Source organism: Apus apus, chromosome 2 (assembly GCF_020740795.1).
Source record: "Apus apus isolate bApuApu2 chromosome 2, bApuApu2.pri.cur, whole genome shotgun sequence".
In the NCBI taxonomy this organism is placed as follows: domain Eukaryota; kingdom Metazoa; phylum Chordata; class Aves; order Apodiformes; family Apodidae; genus Apus; species Apus apus.
The window spans coordinates 40090050-40116615 of NC_067283.1; the positions used below are offsets into that span (position 1 = coordinate 40090050).

General features: G+C 40.5%; 1 protein-coding gene across 4 annotated transcripts in view; it reads left to right on the top strand.

The window, feature by feature from the left end:
- Nucleotides 1-26566, top strand: part of RARB (retinoic acid receptor beta) — a 196281-nt gene that overhangs the window by 92877 nt on the left and 76838 nt on the right. The window contains exon 1 of one of the 4 annotated variants that reach the window (XM_051609296.1): nucleotides 10209-10441. The exons of 2 other annotated variants lie outside the window; for them this stretch is intronic. In XM_051609296.1, coding sequence (XP_051465256.1) covers nucleotides 10369-10441 — 73 coding nt within the window. In that variant the 5' untranslated portion in view covers nucleotides 10209-10368. One more of the 4 variants, XM_051609294.1, reaches the window with a different exon arrangement.

Sequence of the window (26566 nt, forward strand, 5' to 3'; positions counted from 1 at the left end):
CGCCCTGAGTGAGGACATGTGCCCTGCCTGGTCTCCAGGGTCCCTTGAAAGGGGGAGAAACTAACCGGTGAATAGTAACATTTTAAAAATAGAGAGTTCAGGAATCCTTGTCATCCTGAGTGTTGACATTTTCAGATTCAAAGTTTGTTGTTCCTGATAACCAGGAGCACAGGAATGTCAATTTACTAATTGTATATATATATTTGTGCTTTAATCTATATGCACATAAATGTAATGCAGTACTAAAAATAGGGAAATTGCTGTAATGAAATAATTTGAGCTTCTCGTGTAATTACTCAATGCCAATAATTAGAAAGGGCTATTAGGAAAAAACCAGTAGCATGATTTGCGGTATTTTTTTAACAGTTTACAGTTGTCAGCCTGTACAATTTTGGATGAAAGCAACTAATTATCTGACTGTGAAAGATTCTCTTACAGATTTAACTAAGTACTGGGTCTACCAGCTGAGGAGTTTTTAATGCTTTGGTAATTATCTATACAGAAGTCAATGAGTGGGCAGAACTTGGATGAAAGAGACCATTGGTACTTGAAAAATGCAGACCAGATAGGATCCCCACAGGCAAAGCATGAACCATTTTATGGAAAATACATTGTATGTTTTGTGTATGTCACAACACCTCATATAAAATATCATTTAGACTGACCTGAACTCCCTGTGTTCTCTGTTCATTGTACCAGCAGCATCCTGTGGTGAGTCAGGTAGCTTTGCTTTTACCCGCATAGCACTGGACTAATTTTTTCCAAACATTTTCTGGAAACCTACAAAATTATTCTGAAGCAGGAGAAGGAAAAGGTCTCTTAAATCATGCCAGAAACGTTAACTGGGAAAGGGTTAATCTGCCTTCAGGAGTTGCTATGTAACTGAGTCCTGCTGGGAGAGTCAGGATTTCCAGCCAATGAGACTCAGCCCAACAATACAATGCATCTATCATGTGTTTCTTACATGTTGTCAGTTATTGGAGTTTTTCTGAACTGGAATTACACTCCTGCTCCTTTCATACTCTCCCACCGAGTCTTAAATAATTGTATTCCCCACCAAAGTCAGAAAATAACAGTACAATGGTGTGCATTTATCCCTGAAAATGTTTCTTTTGACAGCTTTGACTATTGTGTAGAAAGATCTCTCTTGCACCAAAACTAGAAAACTTTTAAAAATGAGATTTCCCAAAGAATTTGAGAGTAGCCCATCCCTTGATTTGCTTTCAGTCTTCCAGAAAGCCTTCTCCTGCCTTTCTATTCTTACCTGTGCACGTAGCCTTCAGCCCATTTGCTTGTGCAGAAAAAGTGACTAAACTTCTCACCCTTAAGCTGTTCCTTCCTGCCTGAGATATTTCAAGAAGCCGGTATTGATTTTCCCTGCATCCTGATTAGACTCTCTGTTTAGCTATTCCTCTTCTTAAGGCCACTCACGGCTTGAGGACTGATCATGAATTCTTGAATTCCTTCTTTAGAAGAGCCAGGTGTGTTTTCTCAAAGTCTCGCAGCTAAAGTGAAGCCTCTGTGGTTGTGCCAATATATTCGTATGGAAGAGGTGGCACTTCTGAGGGTTTTTTTGTTGTTTTTTTTCTTTTTTCCTGGAGGAGATCCACCCATAGTCCCTTTGAAGGCTACTGATAAGATGAGGGAGAGACTAAGCTTGGCCTGTAAAAACACTACTTAGGAATCTCTGCTTTGGCTGCTGGGTTCTGATAGGAAGCAAGGGAGTGGAGTGGTATTTGTCAACATGTCATTCAATTCTCAATAAGTTTTACACTTCACTTAGATCTTTGTGCCTCATTTTTTCCAGTAAGGTTCTGCCTGATAATTTGTGTTGGCAAAGCTCTTAGCCTTTCTTATGTGCTTGTGCAGTCCTGCCTCCAATTGACATGATGTTCCTGCATTGTTCATCTAGCACACGAGGACTGAGTGTCCATGGTGTGCGCTTGTACTCTTAGTCTGTTTTTAAAATAATTAACAAACTGTAGACAAACTTAGGAATCCAGCAGGTGGAACTTTCTTAAAGTCTTTAAATAACATGTATTCACTAACTTGTCATTTAGTTTAGTCATTCAGGATCTAGTTGAAGATAATCCTGTACGTTTTAAGAATTCTAACATGTTGCTCCAAATTGAGTGTGTGCATGTGCCTCGTTATTGTTACTAAACCTTCTTTGGGTTGAGACTTACTTTCCCCACTTATCAATCTCAGTAATTCCTTGAAGAGCCTGAACCACAACTCTGTCTTCTGACATATCCTTTGGGACACTTCATGTGAAAGACAGAATGGATGGATGCAGCAAGGGTGAGATCTTGGAGCTATTTTTGCAAAAGAAGGAGCTTCCTTCCACATGTTCTTCATGTGTCTCCATTTAAAGACACGTGAAGTATGTTCTTCTGATAGCAAGGTAAGAGTACATGGAAGATTAGTGTCCATGAATGAGAAGCCTGTTCTTAAAGACATTGGCCCAAAACTGTGGATGCATTAAAAGAAATTTTTTTTTTCAGTGTGATAGCAAGGTCTATGCATAATTGTTCCATCAGAAGAAGGCTTAAGATATCAAAATGAAGAATTTTGGTCTGGTAGTTTTATAGACCTGTCAAGCCTGATGTGCTGCATTACATGCTTAGAGACCACCTTGCACGTCCTCCACTACATACTGTACATAAGGTCCCAGAACAGCAAAAAATTCATGATACTGCACAATGCCTGGAGCAATATGCTATTGACCACCACAGTCTCCAGCTGCACCCCAGCTTTGTAAGACGTCTTCAGTTAAAGCATGTATGTCAGTCATGATTCCCTGAGCATGACCATAATATGACTGGATGTTCAGTCTCTTCTGTGGCCTGGTATGAAAGTCTTGCAGACCAAGGATACAGGAATTTGCAGATCTCTTTAATCATGTGGGACTAGCTTCATCAAGCAGGTTGAGACCTTGCAGATTTTATTTTGTAGGCTTAAATTGAAGAAGTCAAGTAGAATTTGAGGAATGCACTGAACAACTATTTGATAGGTATATTCTAGTAGAGTTTGAAAACCAGAAAACATCTTGCAAGCATTTTAGGCTGGATATCATTCATGCTGCCACTCTGTGTTCTGAATGTTAGTGGAGTCCAGCCCAGCCTGATTTTTTGCCAAGACCTTGTCTGCTTTTTAATGCTACAGTGGTACAGCAATGTAGGATGAGAAAATTATCTTTCCTTTCTGAAAGACCTGCACCTGCAACAGCCCAATTGTGGACAGTTATTGTGGCATAAAAGGAATATACACAATCCTTTACCTGCTTAGCAATAATGACACTATGATAGCATGTATGCTTGTAAAACTGACCCCCTTAGCAAAGTTTACTTTTCAGGCTACAGTGCTAACAGTGTTCCTGAAAAGACATGTGCCCTCAGTTAATTCACACAATATTGATGGCACATATTCTACAAAAGAAAAGGGACATCAATTTGCCAAATACATACCTCAGTTTCTGGGTAATCCTACCTTATTTACAACAAAAATTCATGCAGGTTTCCTGAACAGAAAGTACATCTGCACAATAAAATGAAGGTGTGATTGTACACTGTGTTAGGACAACAGGAGCAGTAAAGGTTTTGGCATGATGACCATCATTACCAGCAGATTTCAGGTGGTGTCACCACATTGTCATTGCTGTCATTACCTCTGCTTGCCAGGTAGCACATGCCAGCACATTTTCCAGTCACTCCTTCATTTTGCTTTTTAAGATGTCCACAGAGAGGATATTGGACTGTTCTTTCAGTGTTTGATGTAGGTTTGGGAATTAGCTAAGCAGCAGTTGGAATATCATGAACACGTGTCAAGCTGCCAAGCTGTGGATCTGTTGCATTTTACACTAACAGCATAATCCGATCCAATCTGCATCAGGCTTCATGTGACCAGAACTTTGTGCAAGTATGTTTGGGCTATTGCTGGCCTCTGGCATCCCGCTATATGGGTTGTCCCTGCAGCAGTCACAGGAGCACAAGCCCTAAATGCTGATTAAGTCTGTCTTAGGTTAAATAGGGCTCACGTAAGGTTTAGGCTTTGTGAGAATATATGTCTGCACTGAGCTGTAGTTTCAGTTATCACTTGATAACTCTAGTCTTTTGTTGGAAGAAAGTCACTAGGGCAAACTTTTCACTAAGAGGTTAAGTTGCTATTTGTGAACCTCTAGAAATACTGTTGTCCCAGTTTCTGTTCTGATTCTGGTTTTAACTAGAGTTGTAAGTTGTTTGTGTTTGGATCTGCATTCATTCTGCATTTTCTAATGTTACTTATTGTGAGATTCCTTTCAGGATAGCAGAACATAAGGAAATACTAGCCTTTTGTTAAATAACTTTCTATCCCTCCCTAAGAAAAAGAAAGGCAGAAACAAAACAGTTACTCAAATAGCCTTTTGGAATCTCTATTTTATTTTTAATGGAGCTCTGTGCTCGTCACCTTCAGCCAACCATAACCATATTCAGCATATAGGAAATTTTATTGTTAGAAGTATTCTCTGCAGTTTAATATTCAATATTTCTACTTGCTCTTCTGCTCTTTCCTACATCTTAGTTCTACTTAGGTTTATAGATCTCCCAGTCCCCATTCTCCCTGGATTATATAATGTAATGTGTCAGTGTCATGCATGGCACTCCACTTACCTCAGCATTTCCATTATAACTCTATGTTTTGAGGGATTTATAGGCTAGTAGTAAAAATCTATTTCTTGGCTAAACCTTGAAACAGCAGTTTCTGGTCATTTAAAAAGAAAACAAAATGAAACAAACTTTTTTGTCTTCACTTTTTTTTTTTTTTTTTTCTGGCAACCATTTAGCAGTGTTGTTTGCACTGCAGGATCCTTCTAAACAGCAAGTGTAAATTCAGTGTGTAGCCACTTTGTAATGTAATAATGCTTTTTCTTTTTATATCCTTCAAAAATGCATGTCATTCCTTCTTTAGACCTATGATGTCATTGCCTTTTTGCCAGCCTTTCTGGAACCTACAGCAGTTGTCCCTTGGGACCTCAGAGAGGTGCAGTTCGGTCTGTGTTTTCCTTTTATTTGCAATGTGAAGGAGTTTTATGGTGTTTTTTAAAAAAATCCTTCTTTGTCTCAAAGCCCAGTAACTTACTATGTCCTTCTGTGTCACAGAGCTACAAATTTATCACCATCCAAAAAGACATTGGCTATATATAAATATCTAGAATATCAGGGCTATTACCAAAAACAAATTTGGAAAGGATATTAAATCTTGTGCTTTAATGCGTAAGTGATTTGCTGTTAGAGACCAGGTGGTTAGAGGACCTATGGGTGAGTTATACTTTGCCAATCACTAGAGATTCCTGTATTTCCTTTAGAAAGGTCTAGTAGCAGTTAAACTCTTACAAATAGGTTGCTGAACCAGATACACTTCCAGTTTTATCATACAGGGCAGTTCTCTTCCCCTGGCTCCGGGCCAAAAGAGCATACAATGCAGTATGGATTCTAAGAAACGTGGTCATGTGCTCAAGTTTGCGAAGAATTATTTTTATAGCCTTTAAGTTAAGCAATCAGCATTAAAGGCATCCTTGTGAATACATATCCACTGATTAAACAGACAAAAGGCCTTTATCAGTAAGTGACTCTCAGACTGGTTGCATGCCCGAGTTCTGGGTCTGGAACTGACTAACTCTGCTTTTACCATCTAAAATAAAATACTGCTGTGCACTGAATAGTCTTTCGCCAGTTGCTGTTATATTTCAGGCCTGAAGTAATTGTTCCTGTTATGTGCAAATTCCTGTTTCAGTCATTGCGAGCTGTGCATAGTAGCATATAGCAGTCAGAAGAAACCCCATTTTTACTTAAATTCTATCTATGTCATGTTTTTCCATGTCATTTGTGCTATTTCATGCCAGTAGTTTTACTGTTTTATTTTCTTCAGGGCGGTTCTTGCTCAGAATTGATACCCATTTCCTCAGGGACTACCCTGGAGTTTTAAATACTCAGCCATTCTCTTGTGACCCAGTGATTTTCTTCCTCATAATCTTCTGAGATTGTTCATGTGCTTGAGACACAAGGAAAATCTCCTCCAACACCGAAAAATACATCTAGTCAAGGGGGATTCAGGTTTTCAGATTTGAAACCCTGTATCACCAGTCAAGGTGAAGAAAAAAAAAAGAAAAAAGCGCCAAGCAGACAAGTACTGTTTCATATTAACATCTATTCTCAATGAAGAGGTAAAAAATCAAAGCCCCTGTGTGTGAGGCAGGGTTAGTGAACTGCCAGTGATTCTCCCAGCAACTGACACAAAGGAATCTGTGAGTATCAAAGCTGAGGCAGCAAGCTTAGTGTCAGCTCTTGCCTAGGGAGTAGAAGAAAACATCACTTTGTCTCCGCTTTCACTGTTTAAACACACACATCATTCACTCGTAACCATTTACTCTGCTGTCAAAACTGTTTCAAGAGAGTGCTACATTTGATTAATAGTAAAATGCAGGGGGAAAAAAAAAAAAGAAAAAAAGAACTAAAAAAAAAAGGTCCTCTTCCCCTGAGGTACATTTTGGATAATTTTTGCATGTGCTTCTTAATTTCCCATCCTATAAATGTGCCTGTAATATTCCAGGAGTACTCTGTTGCTTCTAGTAAAGTAATTTTTATGAGAGTGCCCAGTGCACTCATCCTAATTCTAGTTAATGCTCTCTCTCTCGGTGAAGCATATTATGGCATCTTCAGACTCTTGTACTAACGAAAAAGTGACCAGCACAAACATGTGTGCAGTACATGATTCATAGTGCTGCTTTCTGAATTGTCCAGTGGGTAATTGCAGTACAAAAACCAGAGAAACAGATGTAGACCCTAAACCCTGGCTGTAAATTTTTGTTTTATGATTATGGGTTTCAAATGTGCTATGTCACACTGACAAATATACAGTAACACCAAAGGAAATAGATTTTTGACTTGAACCTTTGCTTTTTATTTCACTGGTGGCTAAGAATATGTTTATTATAAAGTTTCTGCAAATGCAGTCTGAGAGAAAACAGATCAAAGCGGTGATATGACATCACAATTTCTTTGCACGGATAAAGTGGAAGATACTGGAGAGCTGCTGCCTACTTGCACCTCTGTGGGAGCTGGGTAGGCATTTAAAATATGTGGCAATACTTAAAGTTTCATTACATTTGAATTAGAGGGCTATTAGTTATAACAATAATTATGATTAGCACTGATCTAAATTAGAAAATACCCACCATTTTATAAAGGTAGCTTTCCCTGATACTCTATTTAAGGTAAACAAGTATCATTCTATTTCAGAGTGAAAGATGAGATTCATAAATTACTGTATTGTAGAAATGGTATGTGAGCAAACCATTAGGCTATTTGAAGAATTTGTTAATTACATGTGGTTTTAGTAGTATGTATAAGCATTAGCACAACTATACAGTGAGAAAAAGCCATCTTTTTCAAATCATACGCAGTTAAGTGTGACTTCCTGACATTTACGTTCAGAAGTTGCCAGTCTACATTTTGAGGTACAACAGGCAGGTTTTATTTTTAAATATGATATTATAAGATTGCTGATGGAATAAACATAACTGTATTTCTGTTTTTTTTATTGTTTATTTTGACTCACATGGGTAATATGTTTTTCTTGGCAGAAGCTTAAACTGTTCCTAGAGCCTTGGTCCACAGAAAATGCCGTTTTCTCCCTAAACTGGAGACTGACAAAACATACTGTGTTTCGTGTCATCCTTTCCAGCAATTTTTGTGGTGATGTGTTACATACTCCAAACTTCTTGTGTGTTCTGTGTCACCTGGCTGGCTTTGCTACCCAAAATAAAATTGTAGCTATATAACAAGCTGAGATTTTAACAAAAAATCAGCCACTTTTCCACTTGCTTTTTTAATATAGCAAATGCAGCTTAGTGTGCTGACAGGGTTTATGCAGGCCTTCCCTGAAGGATGGCTTTTTGGATAAACGTACACTGTGCATAATTTTTGGATTACAGAGTGTCGGGCTTCTTCAGATGGTGAGTCTGGGCTGGGGGAGGACACCCCGAGGGACTAAGAAAGTCCTTAAAAAGATGCTGTTAAACTCCAGCGTTTGTAACTCTTCTGCCTGGAGGGAAGACAGGAAAAGAGGCTGCCTGCTGCAGGGACAGCCTGAGCTCTCCCGTTGGAGGGGAAGGAGGCTAAGAAAAGCTTTTGTTTTTATCTCTTCAAAAGAATTCACTTCCAGATTGCAGCAGGTCTTTTTGCTGGCTGCTGGTTTTCAATGTGGGTTATATCAGTTTCAGGGAACAAGTGCGTGTGCTGTGTGTGGGGTTTTGTTTTGTGGTGTTTGTTGCTTTTTTTCCTTTTAAATTCTTGAACCTTTGTGAAAAGTTTTGTTAATACAATCTGCAGGCATTGTCAGAGAGCTTTCGGTTCATCAAAGGACTTTTTGTGGAGAGGGGACACCACATCCATTAAAGTGGCTGCACAGGTCCCAGACTGAGTCTCTCCCCAGCGTTTCTTTGCGGTTGCCAGTTGTGTGCCATGTCTGCAGGCAGCATCCCCCGCTCCACCCGACTCCCATCTTGGGTTTTTCAATAAATGGGCAGTAATCAAGGGTTTCATTTTCCAGTAAATCCGAGCAAGCGTTTGCTTTTTAAGCAAATCTGAGCTAGCTTTGGGGTAGGAAGTGTTGGCTCCTTCGTGCCTCGGGAACCATGCTCCAGGCTGGTGCTCAGTCTGCTGGGGCTGAGGTGACTTGGCTCACTTATTTAGAATGGAAAAGTACACATGGTTGTTGAGCTCATGTTCTTTCCAGTGGGGCAGAGGGAGTGTTTCCAGGATATTTTTTTCTTTTTAATTTTTAAAGCATCTGTAGGAATAAGGACTGGTGGAGGCCTCGATGGAGTGAGTCTCTCTCTGCAAGCCGGACTTTGCAGAAGGTAGTTATTTACCTAAGAAGCACAGATCTTCTTACTGGCTTGATGCAAATGCTGGGCTAGCACAGCACAGTGCTGGCTTTGGCATCCTGGCCACAGACCTGGGAAGGCCTTGATACCTACTCCCACCACAAGGCAGGGCTGCCAGGAGTGTGGTTTTGCCCAGACCTCTGCTGGTGTTTTGGTGGGAGCAGCCCAGTGTCTTCAGAATGGCTGTGAGGGTGCAGCCAGGGCTGCCTGCCCAGGGAGGGGTCAGCCACGGCCTCCCCCCCAGCACCCTGGGGTGGGTCCCATTCCTCATGGGCCTGCTCGTACCCTTTCTCCCTGCCAAGGAGCTGGGGCTCATTAGCCCTCTGAAAGCTGATACAGCCCCTACGGGGCCATGCGAGCAGCCCTGGCCCCTCTCTGCTAATCAGAGCCAGGCAGGACCCGATGGCCCCAGGCTGGGGAGAAGAGGGTTCGTGAGGCTGGCTCCTGACCTGGGCTGGGTGATGGGCCCTCCTGGGTGATGGTGCCTGCCCAATCTGGCCCAGCGGGGAGGGCTGGGAGCACTGGATGGTGTGGCTGGGCTCTGTTGCAGCTGTAACACACCTTTGTGTGATTTGGTAGCAAGGGCAGGGGGTGGTGGGGAGAGATGGGACCCGACCTCTCCCCCTCCCAGCAGGGTCTGGCCCGTGAGGTCCCTTCTCTCTGCTGGTGGTATCCAACAGGAGTCCTGAGTGGTGTGATTAGGACTGGGTTAGGGTGGGGCTGCTCCACACCCAGACTTGCCATCCCAGCAACTGGAGAGAAGCCCATGCCCGCGGCTCCGGCGTGGCAGCTGACGCCTGCCCCTGGGGATGGGGGGACGGGGGGCATGGGGGTGTGCGCACAGAAGTCTTAGCAAATTGAGCAGGAATTTAAAAATCCTTCATTCTCTACGTCCGCCAGAAACGTCGCTGTCTCAATTTCCACCTCCCTCTTCCCCTCCTCCTCCTCGTTGTTGTTGGGGTTTTTATTTCCACTGTATTTTTCTGGGTCTTTTTTACACGCCGGCCTCCCCCTCCGCACCGCTCAGCAGCAGCGGGGCAACTCCGGCAGGGCTGGGGCGAGAGCTTGCCCGCCCGCCTGCCCGCCCGCCTGCCTGCTTTTTTGCAGGGCTGCTGGGAGTTGTGAAGGCGTGTGAGAATCCTGGGAGCTGGTGATGTCAGACCGCTTGGGTCATTTGAAGGTTAGCAGCCTGGGAAGGGTTCACGGAAAGTTCACTCGCATATATTAGGCAATTCAATCTTTCATTCCCTGTGACACAAGTAGTAGGAAGTGAGCTGTTCAGAGGCAGAAGGATCTATTCACGGCCGAGGGGGATCCCGCGTCCCTCCCGGAGCCGTTTTCTCCCGGGGAAGCGGGCGAGCGGCACAGCGCGGGATGCAGCACACGCCCGGCCAGCGCCCCGGCCGCGGGACGGACTCTAGAGACATTTTGGGGGGAAATTGATGGGAGCTAAAACTTGGCGTGCGGCTCGCTTCCCCCCCGTCTTGCTGGATTGGCTGGGCAGCCTGGAAAATGGTAAATGATCATTTGGATCAATTACAGGCTTTTAGCTGTGTTGTCTGTCATAATTCATGATTCTGGTCTGGGAAAAAGACCAACAGCCTACGTGCCAAAAAAGGGGCAGAGTTTGATGGAGTTGGGTGTACTTTTATGTGCCATTTTCCTCCACACCTAGAGGAAAGCACTTTTGCAGGCATTCTGTGCAGGGGGAATCATGTTTGACTGTATGGATGTTCTAGCAGTGAGCCCTGCTCAGATGCTGGATTTCTACACTGCGAGTCCGTCTTCCTGCATGCTCCAGGAGAAGGCTCTCAAAGCATGCTTCAGTGGATTGGCACAAACAGAGTGGCAACACCGGCACAGTGCTCAATGTAGGTCCCAACTGTTATTTTTCACTTTAAAGCAATTATTCTTCTTATTATAATTTGCATGTGTTTAAAAAATAAATACTTGTAATTAAGCGCAGGGGTAATGAGGGGTGGGGGAGTTTTTGTGGAAAATGTGGTTTGCAAGCCTTTTTTTTTTTTTTTTCTCCCTTTGGCAAGAAAGGAATAAGGAAAGAAGCACTGGGCTGCTTTCTGTTTATCCCTTCTCATGTAGCATATTGATCCTAACAACAGTCGTGCAGCCAAGCAGGAACACATGAAATTGTAATATAATACAGCAAATACTTGCAAAACTCCAACCAGTGAAGGACAAATTTACGTAACACCTCTGCGTTGTCGTTTGTTGTTGTTTTTTTTTTTCTTTGACTCCTTAATCTAATTTCGTAGCACATTTGATAATCGGAATGCATGTTGTCTCAAAGTGCATTTTAGCAGAGCAGCCAAGTAATTAAAATGCTGCTCGGTACAGTACTTGCAAAGACTTGGAATTGCAGAGGGTAGGTGCCATTCCAAAACTCAGACAGTAGTTTTAAGTTTCCTAAGAAAAGGCAATATTTCTTTGTACTGACCTTGCTGCCACCTTCCTTCTTCACTTTGTTGCTCTAAGAAGTTGCTGTTTTGCTAGAAAACTACTTACTGTGAACACCCTTTGAGTTTAACCATCAATTATTTCTATACCTTGAGATTCAGGCAGTGTTGCACTGGTAATGGAGGAGGGAGAGTTAGTGGTAGGACACTTCTGAAAATGTATTATTATGGTTTAAGGTATTGATTTGTTGCTGAAATACAAAGGTGGTAAACAATGGGCAGCATTTTAACACCAAAATTTCAAGTTTGAGACATGACAAAAAAGTGCCAGAAAGCATCACCTTGCATAAAAGCTTGCAGGATGCTTCAGTGCTCTGACGGTGATTTAGATAAATGACTTGGCTATCTATCAAAATGTTTTTAGCACACTCTCAGGCACTTCAGTACACCATTAACCGTGTAATTCTGTTTGAAATTTTTGTTTTGCAGTATATTAAAACCTTACCTAGGAATGAGAATAGTTCTCCCATCAATACAGTTTATCTCAAAGGGGTGGAGGGGGGAATTGAAATATAAGTTAAAAAGTGTTTAATGAAATAGTCTGTTTTTCACTCTGCTCAAAAGTTTTCAGTCACCATATGACGTTTGTGTGGATTGAGTAATGAAAACAGAGTTGTAAAAATCAGTGACTACCAGCCTACAACACTGCAAATGTTTTTGTCTTTACAATTAAAATTAGACTGTGAAGTTCAGCATGGGATGTTTATTTTCTCCGCGCTGTTTGCAAAATGCTTTGAAAAAGATATGAAACAAAGCTTTTACTTCAAAATAATGTTTCTAGCTACAGGAAAGCTTTAGTTAGGGGGTTGAAAAAAAACCCAAAACAGATGTTTTACTAAAACTTTGTTTTCCTCCTTTTGTGGTTTAGACTTTAGTGTAACTTAAGCAGTGATATTGCAGAAACTTGGAATTAAATAAACTTTCCTGGAGTAGGAGGCATATGCTGTCATTAAAAGCTTACATTTTCAAAATATCCATTAAATAACTTCTGGATTTAAAATGTGCTGCTCATTCTCTTGTATGTTGTTAATACCTAGAAGCAAGATTCTTAAAAACAAAATATATGGTGTTTGTTCTTGGGCAACTTAAACACAGGATTACCCTTATCAGAATGGAATGAGTGGTAAATATGTCATTTGCCTAAGGCCTGTGATAAGAGACAAGTGTTGATAACAGTAAAGTTTAGCTAATCAAAGAAACTCATATTAACAAGAGTAAATAAAAAGTACAGGGAAATGCATTCAGGAATTCAGTCTCGTAACTTTGTAAGCAATAGGATTAAACTTAACTGCATGGGAATTTAAAATGAGGCTGAAACCTGAATCACAATACGGCGGCTGTAATTTGAACTGTGAAAGTTAATGGTATAGAAATGTGGAAGAGGAATTTAGTCAGGGTCCAGATGAAGAATTCTGTTTGATTTCTAGAGCAAATTTTGGTTTTAATTTTGAAGAAAGTGTAAGCACTTTATGTGAGGGGGTAAGTATAAGTAAATGGATTATAAAAATGCTAAAATTCTCTCAACATGTAAGATTTTATCTTGCATCTCATAAAAATAATGGCAAAACCAGAATTTTTGTGGTCCAGAAAGCTTTTAATGGTTTAAATGTTGCTCCAGTGCTTATAAATACAAAGATAGCAATGTTTAATTGTAACTCAAGTGTTTCCTGATTCTCTATTTTTATGAAGACCTCTGTGATTTAATGGAATGTAATCATAGCCAAATGTTGAAGTTATTAGACATGTAATAGCTAGAGTTTTTTGGTCTAGTTTGTTGTTTTATTTTTGGCTCTGCCATAAAAGCAGTACACCTGCAGCCATTGCTTTAGGCCTTAGAAATATTGCTTTGATAGAGATGTGATTGTAGAGTAAAAGGTAAATGGTTGTTGGGGGACCAATACATGGATAGTGCAGACTCTGAACCAGGCCAGTAACAATCCCAGATGGCATCAAAATTTCGACTGAAATGCTGGCAAAATTGGCCATTGCAGGGGTTAGGGCAGAATTCTGTAGGTCTCCAATTTAAGCACATCTTCAATCTGTTAATCCCGTTATGATTCACTAGGCAGTCGCACTCCTGCAGCATCATGAATTTTCTAGTCCATGAGGGTCTGCAAAGTAAAAATAGAGGATAAGGCACAACCCAAACATGACCTTAACTTGTGTGGTATTTTTTTCCTCCCTCCTGTGGGAGGAAAAAGCCTGCTATGGGTTTGCTGTGCAAACGTTAGCCACTGTATATTGCAAGATGTGTTATTAGCACAGAAAAAATACCTGATTTTGCACGTTTATGGCTTATGTGATATTAGTTATCTTGTTGTAGGTTTTAAAATAAATTATTTATTTGCAAAGAAGGTCATGGACTCAGAAATGAGAGTAAAACTGACTGCACTTTTAATCATAAGTCATTTTCACTCCTTTTCTGATGAGATAAAAATCAGATCAGTATAATCAAATTAGATGAGAATAGTTCTGAAGAGAAAAAAAAAGAAGTTCAGATTGCATGAGTGAGTAATTTATACTTCTTAAAGTAAGGCAGAATATTGTGCACCTTCGTAGTGCAGCAAAAAAAAAAAATACTGAGAGAAAACTAGTAACTTTTGGTGAAACATGCACTAACTAAATACTGTGGAATGGGACAAGCCCTGAGAGAGAGCTGCAAGGAATGGCAATTTTCCTTTGGACTTGGAAAAGCCTATAAAGCAAAGTCTTCATTAGTCTTCATTAATTAAACAAGCGGAAAAAAAGAAGAGCAGGCCCAAAACAAGAGTAAGTTTTTGTGGCAGTATGTGGTGTTTCAACTAGTTATATCAAGTAGAAGACTACTTGATACTAACTACCACATTTTGTTAGGTTTAGAAGAATAAAGAATTCAATGAAAGCTAAAGTTATGGATATGGCAGCAGAACATAATAGGATGTTGAGACACTTCTAGTATACAGTCCTTATTTTAGTTTGGTGGGAATTGTTTGCCTGGAGAGGATCTAGCATGTATTAACTTTCAGAAAGTTCGTGAAGGAGGGACTCCAGAAGGCATGCATTTTCCTTCTGAATTCCAGATTATTGCGATGTTTGGGTCGGGTTCTTGTTCCCTGCAAGCACTGGAAATACTGGAAACATCTGTGCTCAGCAGAAAAAAAAAGCTCAGTATTTTATATTCTTTCATCTTTCTGAATTTCAAAACAAACATTTTTAAGTTAAGGACTTGTAATCTGCATTCCCAAGTATCAAATTGCTGCAGGTGTGTTTGCTAGTGCCCAGAAGGCAAGATCTGTTTGAACCAGGTTATTTTCTTTAAAGTTCATCTATAAACTTTATACCTAAATCACTAGGACTGATTTGCTTAGGGATACAGCCTTTGTTTAAATTTTTATACTTGTAGCTTAATGCCCTGAAATATGTGATGGAAAGTGTTTGTTTCTGATAGAAAAAAAAAAAAAAGGCACAGGCATATTTTCCTCCAAATTAATTGAAATAAGAACAACTCTTCTCTGCGTAGGTTCTGACAGAGTTAGCCTGATTCAGCTACTGGCACAGGAAAACTCTAATGGACACACACCAGTGTCAAAAACTCCTGCAGACAAAAATGATGAGAGGTGTTCGCTGGCGAAGTCGGGGTGGGATAAGCTTGGAGTAAAAGCAATGTATCTTTGGGCGACTCCCCGCTTGCCTCATGAGTCTGTGCAGCAAAGGTGCAACTTGTCAGAACAAAGCCAGGCTGGCGCGGTGCTGCCTCGAAGAGGGTTACGGCGAAGTTAAGGAGTTGAAAGCGAGAGATGTTTCAGACAGCGAAGTTAGTCATCCTCACATCCAGTTAAATCCCCACTTACTGCTCAGCTGTCTTCGTTAACCATGCGTGCATCGCGCCTGCAGTGCAGCCCGGCCGAGATGAAGGGCTTTGCTCGGGGGTGCAGGGGGAGCGAGGTGCCCTGGTCGGGGATTATGCTTCCACCCCCCCGCCCCAAACACCCCAAGTGACTGGTTTTGCTCAGGTCTAATTTATACACCGCCCTTGGGGCTGCCGATGAAGTGCGGCTGTGTTACACAGCCAGCATTTGGATTTGGGAGCGGGGTTGTGAAAGGGACATTGTGCTCAGGGCTGCTTGTCGGCCGCGCTGTGCCCCATCCTATTGAGACCTCAAAAAGCAGGAGCACAGCTGCGATGAGTTTCCAGATCTGTTTGGCCATGGGGACCAGCACTGGTATGCGTGCGAGCCGGGGGGAGCATCCCTCTCCCCCTTGCAGTTTCTGCCTGGAGGGCTGGCAGCAGCCTCCGAGCAGCGAATTTACAGCGGCGGGCAGCTGAGGCCAAATTAGTTGTGGTTTCGGAAGGCTTTCCAGAGCTTCACTAGGCTGTAGCTTGCAGCCCCATGAGGAAGGATATCAGTTGATGTATAAAATGGCCAAGGAGCTTCAGTAAATAGACTTTACCCTTCAAATCCAGAGGTCCTGGCAGCCGCTGTGCGGGAGGGTGGGGTTGTACTTTTCCCCTTCCTGTACTTGGACACTTTTGATTATCCAGACTTTCTGGGACTGAGCAGGGCTGCCTAATAACAAAGCCTGCATAATATAATTGCCTAAATAGGCCTATTGTCCTTTTCGAGTCACTGCTGTGAAATCTTTCAGCTTTTTGCTGAAAATGTTGCATCTAACATTTAGACGGCTTAGTGGCTAGAGCAAGGGGGAGATCCTTTTCCTTCGTTTCTCATTGCTGTGTGGTTGAGAAACTGATTATATTCCTGTGTCCTATGGGTGTTTACTTCTTTTGGGAGGCAAATATTTTAGCCCCTTCTGGCAGGGTAAACTGCCAAAAGTAATAGGCCTGGAAATACAAAGCTATGATTGATTTTGACCTTTGCTCACGTGCATGAAGTCTGTCCCCATGCAGTGTGACCCATGCCACTTCTTGCTGAAATCCAAGCCCTTTCAAAGCAAATGGAAAGATGAAAATACAAGCCATGAAATGCTCAAAACAATTCTAAAATAACAGAACAATCACTTTCTCTGTACTGTAAGAAAGTATAGGCAAGAGGGTAGCAAAGCTGGATTTTCTAGCAGGCAAACCAAGCGCAATGTCTTTCGTCTGCTGCTGCCTTCTTATGAGAACCGTACTCTAGGTACAAAATAAACAAACTGGTATGATGTGGGAATGATTCTTCTGGTGCAGTCTTTCAGTCAGAGTAATCTTACCTGTTCCTCCTAATTGTAATTAATAAACAACTTTAATCCATAAAACGTGGATTTTAAATTGTCTTTTATAAAACTATTTAAGGCTTGGTATTTTATTAATCCAGCGTTGCATGAGCAAATGTGTTTCAAAAGTTAAGAATGTCAAAAACAGTAGCCTAAAGTTAGCATCCTAAATCCACATTTCATGGCTTCATTTCCAAATATGCAGAGCATCTAGGATTGCCCTCAGCACTTTTAAAAACAGGCCACATATTTAAATGTCCAAATACTATTTAGAACCTTAATTTAATATTAAGAAATTTAAGTTACTTTCCCACTTCCCCCAAACTACATGAAAAGATAATTTTGATGACAGAGTTCACCACATTGAGAGTGGAAGTAAAGACACTTACAAAACAAAGTAGGACTTTTTAATAAGAGCACATTACTCTCTTTCTACAAGTCAAGCTTGCAGAATTCCATGCTTAAACCACAATCTGAGGTGTTTTTTTCCTATATTTTGTCTGACTCAGAGTTCTCTGATTCTCTGTTTGCTTCCTTGCATTGAACTCCACTCCTCAGGTATTAATCTGAGACAGTTTCAAACTTGTGGTATGGATTTTAATAGCTAGATTCAGAATTAATAGCTTCTTCATATAGTCACTCATCATTAGCAGCTGCTCAGGATTGTATTCCCAGTGGAAGTGAATTAATATGGCTGTGGTCACTGCACATTTTGCTTGTTTTGGGGGGAGGAGGGGAAAAATCTAGCTTTCTTCAGCTCATTTTAGTAATCTGAATAGAACGGAGAACTTGCATCATGTGACAGGGCAGCTCACCAGCATGGGGTCCCTGTGTGAGAACCTCCCTTGTACATGACAATCTGATAAGGATATCATGTGGTTTAGAAACACATTCCCACAATGTTCACTTCTTTGTCCCTTTATTTGGGAGTGGGTAGGAAAAAAACTTCTAACAAACTAATGCCAGCCCTTATATAAGTGACCCCACTTCCTTCAAGCATTCTGCTTGAGCTTTAGAGCTTCTTCAAATACTTTTGTTAAGAGAGATGGAAATATAATCCAGCAAGTCTGTGTAAAGAATCCTAGACACAGAGTATATAATATACTTTCTGTTCTTCTTGTGCAAGGTGATTTTTCATTCCCCTGCTTATACCAGATATAAACTGAATATTATAAAACTATGTAAGTTAAATATACACATGCAAGCGACGCTTGTGTAGGTTTAATAGGTTAAAACTTGAATGAGTATTTATACATTCTCAGAGTGCTCTGGATCTTCACCACTAAGGACATGTTGTTAAAGTCTATCCATAGTTTGGATGGATTTCCGTTTTATGCACTTTCAGTGACTTACGTTTTACCCTCTAAGTGCATCCTCTAAGAAAAAGAGCAGAGAAGTGTCTTGCAACAGAGAGGTTTTTTAGCACCACTTAGTTTCTTTTAATGGTTTGGAGGATCTCTTTCCAGTGAACCATAATATTTTTATCTAGGCTCACAGTGTATTTTTAGCAAGGATCTTTGAACAATGTTAAGAATATTTTTGTCTCTTAGAGCCTTATCTAGTGAAGTACTTAAATGCACTCAAACCTCTACCCTTGATTTTAATAGCGTTTCAGGCACATAGTGGTTGTATGAGTGAGTCTTTACTGTATTTGTGTACTAGTACTTTTAGGAAATACCAGTAAATGCTTTATTTAGCAGAATGAATCTACTATTTTGAAGAGAAAGAAAGAGAAAGAGAGAAAGAAAGAAAGAAAGAGAGAGAGAGAGAAAGAAAGAAAAAGAAAGAAAGAAAGAAAGAAAGAAAGAAAGAAAGAAAGAAAGAAAGAAAGAAAGAAAGAAAGAAAGAAAGAAAGAAAGAAAGAAAGAAAGAAAGAAAGAAAGAAAGGGAAAGAGGAGAATTTATTCTGCTTTTAAAGATATATAGCAGAGGTGTGGAGAAATTTTACAAGTTTCCTGGTGTTGCATCAGCCAAAGACAACTGCCACAATTTGATTTAAATTAGATTTCCTTCAGTGGGTCCTTCAATCCTAAAAAGCTATTTGTACCCATAAGATACAAATAGTGGAAGAAATGGTTCAATAAAAAACAACAACAACAACAAAAAAAAAAAACAACAACAAAAAAAAACCACAAACAACCCAGAACAGTCAAGTAACACAAAAAGTCCCTTGAATCCTGTGATTTTTTTTTTTTATCTGAATGCAACTTGTGGTGAGTTCCTGAAATGGCTATTACACCACTCCATAGTTCTCTCCGCCAAGCTGGCTGGTGGCTCAGCAGCTCATCATAGAGATATGTGTATCTTTTCCTATGAGACTTCCTTGCAATCTTCCAACCTTGTACCAGAATCACTCCTCTGCCAGATGGTGACTGATACCAAGAGGATTCCCATGTTCCTGCATGATAAGTGGATGTAACAGCCTCTGAGTTAATTTAAATATTTCACTTGTTCACAAATACTGATCCAGGATCCAGGTGTTGGGGCACAGCACGGCCATGCCCTGGTTTTCATGGGTCTTGGAGCCTCCTGCCCCCAGCAGTGTTGCTCAGGGACTGGCCGCAGACAGAGTGTGGGGCAGGGAGCGGGTTCCTCTGCCACTCCCCTCTCTCCGTATCCCGAGCACGTCGTTTGATCCTCACGATGAAGACCAGGGTGGGCTGTCTTTCCAAGACTGACCATCGACTCGCACATGAAGGAGGGGGGACTTGGAAACCTGTGTGACAGTGCCACCTGCTGATACCTGCTTCAGGCACAGGGAAATGCCTTTGCGCCCCAGAGCCTGTGCCTCTGGGGGTTTTCTGGGCAATTCTTTGTGTTGCTCTAATCGAAGATCCTATCTTCTCTACAGATCTTCCCTTCGTAGTTGATAGTGCTGATCCACCAATCTGCAGTTTTGGCTTGGAGCACAGGTCAAGGGACTGGCTAAAAAAGTCATGCATACATGAGCTTTTCTGTTGTTAAGATCAGGTCCTTGAGGGGGGGGAGCTGATTGTTTGTTTTTAAGCTGTCGTTCATACTTCTGCCTCTCAACTTTTGATCTGAGGAAGTTTTTCTTTTTTCCCCTCCCATATTTCAGAGTATTCCTTTGCATTGCCTTGTTGTTTGGGTTGCTCTTTTCATTCGAGGAAGAAATTTTATTAGTTACTGGATCAGGGTATATGTCAGATACTCCTCTGTGGCTGGCTAGAAGCTCTGAGAGACCTGTCTTAAAGACAGGTTTTCACCCCACACTTTGAACACCAGGATGTGAAATGCAGAAGAAAGGGCACATCACCAATGTCTTCCAGATATTTGTGCCAAGTGTCTTTGATGGGGGGGGGGGAGGGGGGCGGCTAACAAAAGAATATACTTTTCCCGAGTCCTTATCCCGTAGTGAACCTCAGCCTTCCTCTCTCAGTTCAGGGAGCACATTCCGGCTGTGTTTTTCTAGTTGCACGTATCGTCACATGCTATGCAGGTCAGGTATGTGAGCTGCTTGTCTTGCTGTGCTTTGCATGTATTGCCACATGCACTTCTCTGAGACCATGCCAAGAAGGATCCATTATCTCTCCGAAGTTTTGAAACGAGGCCTTTGACTGCCAGCAAGAAGTCAGAGCTGACTCACATCCTTCTGTTGTGGGTTTTTGTTTTGTTTTGTTTTTTCTTTATCCAAATCCTTTCCTTTCTCTGTGTTTTGGAGAGGTCTTGCAAAACTTCATGGTTGAAGAACGAGCTGTGCGTTGGGAGGCACTGCATGTCTGGACACAGTTTGGGAAAATAGCTGTTCCCCTCTCCCTGAAATGGAGTCCGGTAGGAACGTGGCAACTGTTCACAGGGGCTGTTTCCGCCTTTACTGAAATGTGAAAGCAGGGCTGACTTACAGAACGATGCCCTGACACTGCCCAGCAATGCCATGTTTGTTATGCTTTCGCTAACCTTCGTTTCTCTGCAGAACAAGAAAATACTCTGACGAAAAGAGGTGAGGAAGAAATGACGCAATTAAATGAGATTAAATCAGAGTATTGGTTTCCCTGGAACACGTATTTGGCTCTTTGCCAACAATCTTTTCCCCATTTTTCAAATAAACATATACTTTCACATGATAACTCTATTTGAAATATTAATGCTTCCAGGGCTGCATTACCTATGTTTCTTCATCAAAGTCCATTACTATGAAAAAGCTGCTGTTCCTTAGGCTGTTTCAGCTTCAAAAGAATTTGAGGGCCTGGGCTATTGGAAAGCTTGGGGGTATAATTAGTGAAAATGGAAATAGATGCAAGAGAAATTTAGTTCCTGATGTTTTAATTTGGTGTAGCACTACCATGTGTTGTTGAAGAGGATTCTTAAAGGCAAACATAATTATTTCATTATGGTCTTCAGAATGCTTTCATTGGTCTTAATGACAAGAAGCTGCATAAGGAGTCATACATTTTAATTAGACCTTCTTATATTTACATCAGATAAATAACAAATAATTGATGAAAAACAAGTCTTCTGAATGGATGATTTCACACAGAGCTCTGGTTACAGTTTAATGATAAAACATTTCTCTTATTGCTTTGCATTTTAATTATCTAGAATTATTACTCTATCAGAGATCTCAAAATACTGTTATCTCCATGAGTTTCATTAGATTCATGTCCAAATTATATGGATTTGAAGCTGAGAGAAAAGGTGTTTTTTAATTTATATCCCTCACAGCCACTTTCCAGCTTTATTAATTTCATTTTGCTCTAATTTCTAACACTTAGATATTTCTTGTGTGTGTATGATAGACTGACTATCCAGTAAAACTTAGTGGGAAGAGTCAGACCTCTTCTTGTGTCTTATCCCTGCCAAGTCCTGCCATTATTAATAACCCAAAACTCTTTAGAGGTTGAGGAGTGAGTATGAAATCGTAAGACTTATAGTGGAATTTTCTAAGGAAAGATTTGGTGCCTCTTTCTCACCAGCTTACTTAAAAGTTGTATTCCTGAATCCCTTTGATTTACTTGGAAAATCTTACTAATAGCCTTTTATAATTATGTGTATGCTTGCAGATGCATGTAAAAACTGTTCTTTTCCTACTTTACAGGGTGCTTTATAATATTGGGAGAAATTACCTTAGAGTTTTGCTGCTTGTAAGGGTCTTCCGTGTTTGCAAGCTCTCCAGCCTTTCATTTTTGTAACAAAACATATTTCACATGATTCATTCCTTAGAGTATACAGAAAGCTAATTGTTGTTATTGATTTTAAATTTTGCAACCATTACAAGTAGCCCAGATGAGTGGCAGATAAAGAGTAATAATCCATGGAGTTCTGGAAGTGTTTAATGTTTGTCTGTAGTACTTTATGTGATCAATAGTAACTGCCCCATTGAAACTAACTGCTGTATCAAATAACAGTAAATCAAATGAATGTGCTTACAGATTATTTATTGAAAGCTTTAATTGTTCACTGGGGCCCTGCTTATCTCAGGAAACAATAGAAGGCAGTGATCAGGCAAACTGGTTTGCAAATGCTGGGGGTGCTGTGAAACAGCGAGGTCTCTGCTGCGCCTGGGTGATGTGAGAGCTTTCCAAAACGTGCCCCTGTCCCACTGGGATTGCCCATTAGAGGTTGATCACAGGGTAGGTTGGTCAGAGGTGAGTTTTCTCAGAGAGCATCTCCTGAGTTTGCAAGTTACCAATTTTTAAATTATTTTCATAAATTGTCATATTTGGATGACAAACGTGCCATATCTGATGGGTCAAAGTGTGGAAAAAGAACTAATAATATTTCCCAAAATTTCTGAGAGATCTGTGTAATGTGAGACAAAACAGGATCAGACCCTAGAAAGGGAAGTAAAAGAAAGCATACTAAACTTATTCTGTGGAAAGCTTACCTAGGTATGTTACAGTTTTGGGCAATTATTTGCTAATGTACAGTTGTCAGACTTGTGCAAATATGAAGAAATTAAACCAGATTATTTCTAACTAACAAGCCCGTGTGATTATAGTTTACTAATTCCTTACAATGGCTGCTCTGCCTTGTCTTAGTCACTCCATGAATTATTAGCTCTACAAGTGAGAGGTTTTCAGGGCCTTAAAGTGGAATGGATGGTCTGGCGGGCAGTTTTACTACTATCCACAATTTTTTTAATAGCCTCAATGTGTTGTCAGTTATACTTTGCTGTGGCTTCAGATCTTTTTGATATCAGCTGAAACTCTGAAGCTGTCCTTAAGCAAATTTGGGAAGGTGGCACTTAATGAATTTACATTTAGTAATGTATCTTTCCGATCGTGACAACTGGGAAAGCATTTATAAAAATGAGTCTGATTTCTACAGAAAATGATGTCCCAAATCTCTCAAACATGGTAGGAAAATGTGTTTTTTCCCTTAAAAATATATATGTTTGTGAAACGAATTTATATGCTTATGGTTAATACTGGATAATCATAATATGAACACTTTAAAATTATTAAAGCACAGTAGCCAGAGATATGGATTTTAATCTTGCTTTAAAAAATTAACCCTTTTTCAAAGCATAAGCTTTCCTTTACTTTTCTTGGGATACCAGGTGCCTGGACTGCATATTACTTCTTCAGCTCTTTGGAAATGCAGTATTTCCTTTTTGCCATATTTTATATAAAGTACAGTTGACATTTTCCCTGTTTGTAAGGCTGGGATATTGCAGTTAGTTTTGAGCAGTGTACCTGGGCAAAAAAACCCAAGTTGCTGTTGAAGGCAAGTATTGAGTAAGACAGACCAGGTAACTAGGAAACACTGCTAGCATGTATGTGTTTGCCTACAGTACAGTGTTTGTGTATTTTTTCTTTTCCAACTGAGGATGGTAGTGACAGACGGCATACAGGTAAAATTATGAGTGTTCTTCACTGCAAGGGTTTAATGGGAAGATCCACTGCAGGACAGGAGAACAGAATATTGGAAAACATGCTGTACAGTTGTGATACTCATCTTGTCTCCAGTCTCTTGTGAATGTCTTATTTTATTGATTTTCAGTCTTGGAGGCAGAGAGTAGAGGTGTGCTCTGAGCCATGGTCACAGTGTTGCTACTGCTTCACTCTTGGAGACCGAGCTCCTTCCCAGCTTTCAGCTTCTGCTGCACCTACTGTGAAAGGGGCAGAGGGATGGGCGTTTGCCAGGTTAGCCACATGAGTGGAAAGTAAATTCCCCCTATAATTTTTTTAAAAATAGATATGAAATATTAGGTGTACTCAATGACAAGCACTCTGAATTACAAGGAGAGGAAATCTGGTAGTGTCTTACTTTTCTTCACGGTACCTTTCCCATTGTGTTACCATCTTTTGTCTGGCAGGTATTCAATTCAGAAACAGTGAAATTCCACTCAGACAAGCATTACGGCTTGATAAACTCTGTATTTTATTTGTCGCCTCAAAGGTATTGGTGATACTCAGTTCTTAAATATTCCATAAACTTGAATTTCTTACATTAGCATCAGAAATGCTGAGGTGAGCTGCTCATAGTAATGCACTGTCCAGCATGCTGAGGGATGGAGAACAGAGTTTGTCCCTGTTTTGCAAATTTTTGTTGCAAATGTATGTGTGCTGGAGGATATCAGAACGGTTAAGTTTTGGTATGAGTGCCCTTATTGTTGCAGATAAGTTGAAGTGATGAAAGCCATTTTTTTCCTGTTATTATGCCATGTCTACATGGAAATAATATATTAATTACACCCCCACAGTTGCAGCAGTGCAGCAACGTGGGTGCAGTCAGGCTGGTGCAAGGAACAGTCTTAACACTGGTGAGGCAAGCTGGGTGGATGTTAAGCATCTATATACAAGCAGAGGTCCACCGCAGCCATGTTTGGAGCATGGGAGATGTGCACTGGGATATCTGCCTGGTTTAAGAAGCTACCTTTGCCTCTCCCAGTCTCTGCCCTGCCCTGTCCTCTGCAGGAGGCTGCTGCTGCATGGCAGGAGGGAAAGCACGGCTCCATTTCCCAGCCCTGAGCCTTGCCAGCTTCAGCAAATGGCCCTGTTTTGCAGCGGCATGGCTGGGAAGCTGGGCTTGTGCTCCTCCGCCTGCTCCGCCGGAGGGTTGGTAACCTCTGGGAAAGGGTTGAGGGGTGGCTGCCTGGGATTTGCTGGTTCAGCAGGTTTCATCCCAGCTCCATGGTTGGATAAAACCTTACTCAATAAAGAACTGTACCTCTGGGTGGCATAACGCCAAAAAAAGGTCAGCAGCGAGGGCCCACCAGTGAGATCCCGAGCAATGAGATATAAAGCTTCCCAGTTGTCCCTTGCCTTGTAAAAAAAGGCGTGTGGCTGTGTGATGGGGGGCTGTCAAAGCAAACGAGGAGTTAGACCTCCTTTCCTAAGGAAATCAAAACTTAGAATTAGCAGGGCAATAAAAGCCTTCTAAAGCGAAAGCTGGAAACAATACATTTTTAATAAAATGGGCAGTTACTCTAATTGCTGAACCCCTACTGTTCAATTTCTTTTAGTGCCCTTATTCATTAAATTCCGCATACTTATACTTATTATTTACAGATGTATGCGTTTTAACTTGTTTATAGAAACCATGCTTTGCAGAAAGCCGTGGATGGTATAATGCTAATTTGTAAGTGTTTATTGCTGCCTATAATATGCAATTTCAGAAACAATTAAAAATAGAAGTGGAGCTCATCATTGGAGTCAGCCCCAAACTGCCCGTGAAAAGTGACACATTAATACAGTGTACTGCCTTAAAGGTTATAGGCCATTTGTAGTGGATTGATAGCATACCCATTAATGAAGAATCTACCTGTTCTTAAAAGATTTTAAGCTCAGCAGTCTAGCTTTTAGATATTATTCTAATGTAACCCATTTAAACATGTGTGAGGAAGTTCATAATTGCCCTTGTAAATGGGTATAGTAAGGAGGGTATATAAATCAATTAATGATATCCAGCAGTGTGGCTGTAATACAAATTAATTGGGGTGATGAGCATTTTAACTGCTTCTGTACTTACTTCAAGTAGTTTTGATCACTGAATTGGCTCTTGTTGAGTTACTCTATTAATTTTAAGATTTAAAAACACCTAAAGATCAAAGTGTTCTGAATTAATGGTCCTAAAGTTGGAGAAATAAAATTATATGTAAAATATTGCACAGCAAGTCGGTTTTACTGCATTTCCAAGTAGAGCACAGCAGTTTTATTTTGACCATGTGGTACTGAACAACTGTGTAATAGTAGTATTACATGATTAAAGATATTAAAACAATCACTTTCTTGTTGGATTCAATCCACAGTAAAAAGTCATGATGAATTGGTGTCATAAAAACATGTTGAATGTATAGAAAATAAAAAATAAAAAAATTATTTGGCAGAGGTAGAAATATCGAAAACTAATACCATCTTGGATAGGAGGCAAGCTTTGAAGAACAAAATAATTCCATTAGTGTAATACTCTGAATGACTCTGCTTGAAAAGATTTGAAGATAAAAGTACTCAAAACACTGTAAAACCTTTAATAACTCTAAATGGAGACTTTATGACTTAGTAAAATATCTGGATGTGCTTAGAGATTGTAGTAACTTTCATTTCCCTTGCAATTTTTATTTATTATTGAAGATATGGAATTGTGAGTTTTCTCCCATTCATGTTTACAAGTCAAGAGTCTTTATTGGAATCAGTGAGGTGACAACACTATAAAACCAATCTGAAAAAAGAACCCAGCCTCTTTTTATTTTTAAGTGTTTCTCCTTCACAATGTGCCTTTTTTCTTGTTTTTATCCTGCGGGGAAAAACATGCTGAATTTGTGACACTGCAGTTGCATCAATAGGCCATAGAAATAGACTCCATTTTAATAAATAAGGAATAAAGAGGCCAGAGTTCTCATGCTCTACGCTTGTGTTGCTTGTTTGCTTATGCCACTTTACTCCAGATGAGGATCTGACCTTGGGAATTCACTGGTAAAGCAAGCAGGGTGTGAATTTTAAGAAAAGTTCCTCTTTGAAGGAAAATGTGAACTGATTGCAGATGACGGTAGAATTATATATATATATAT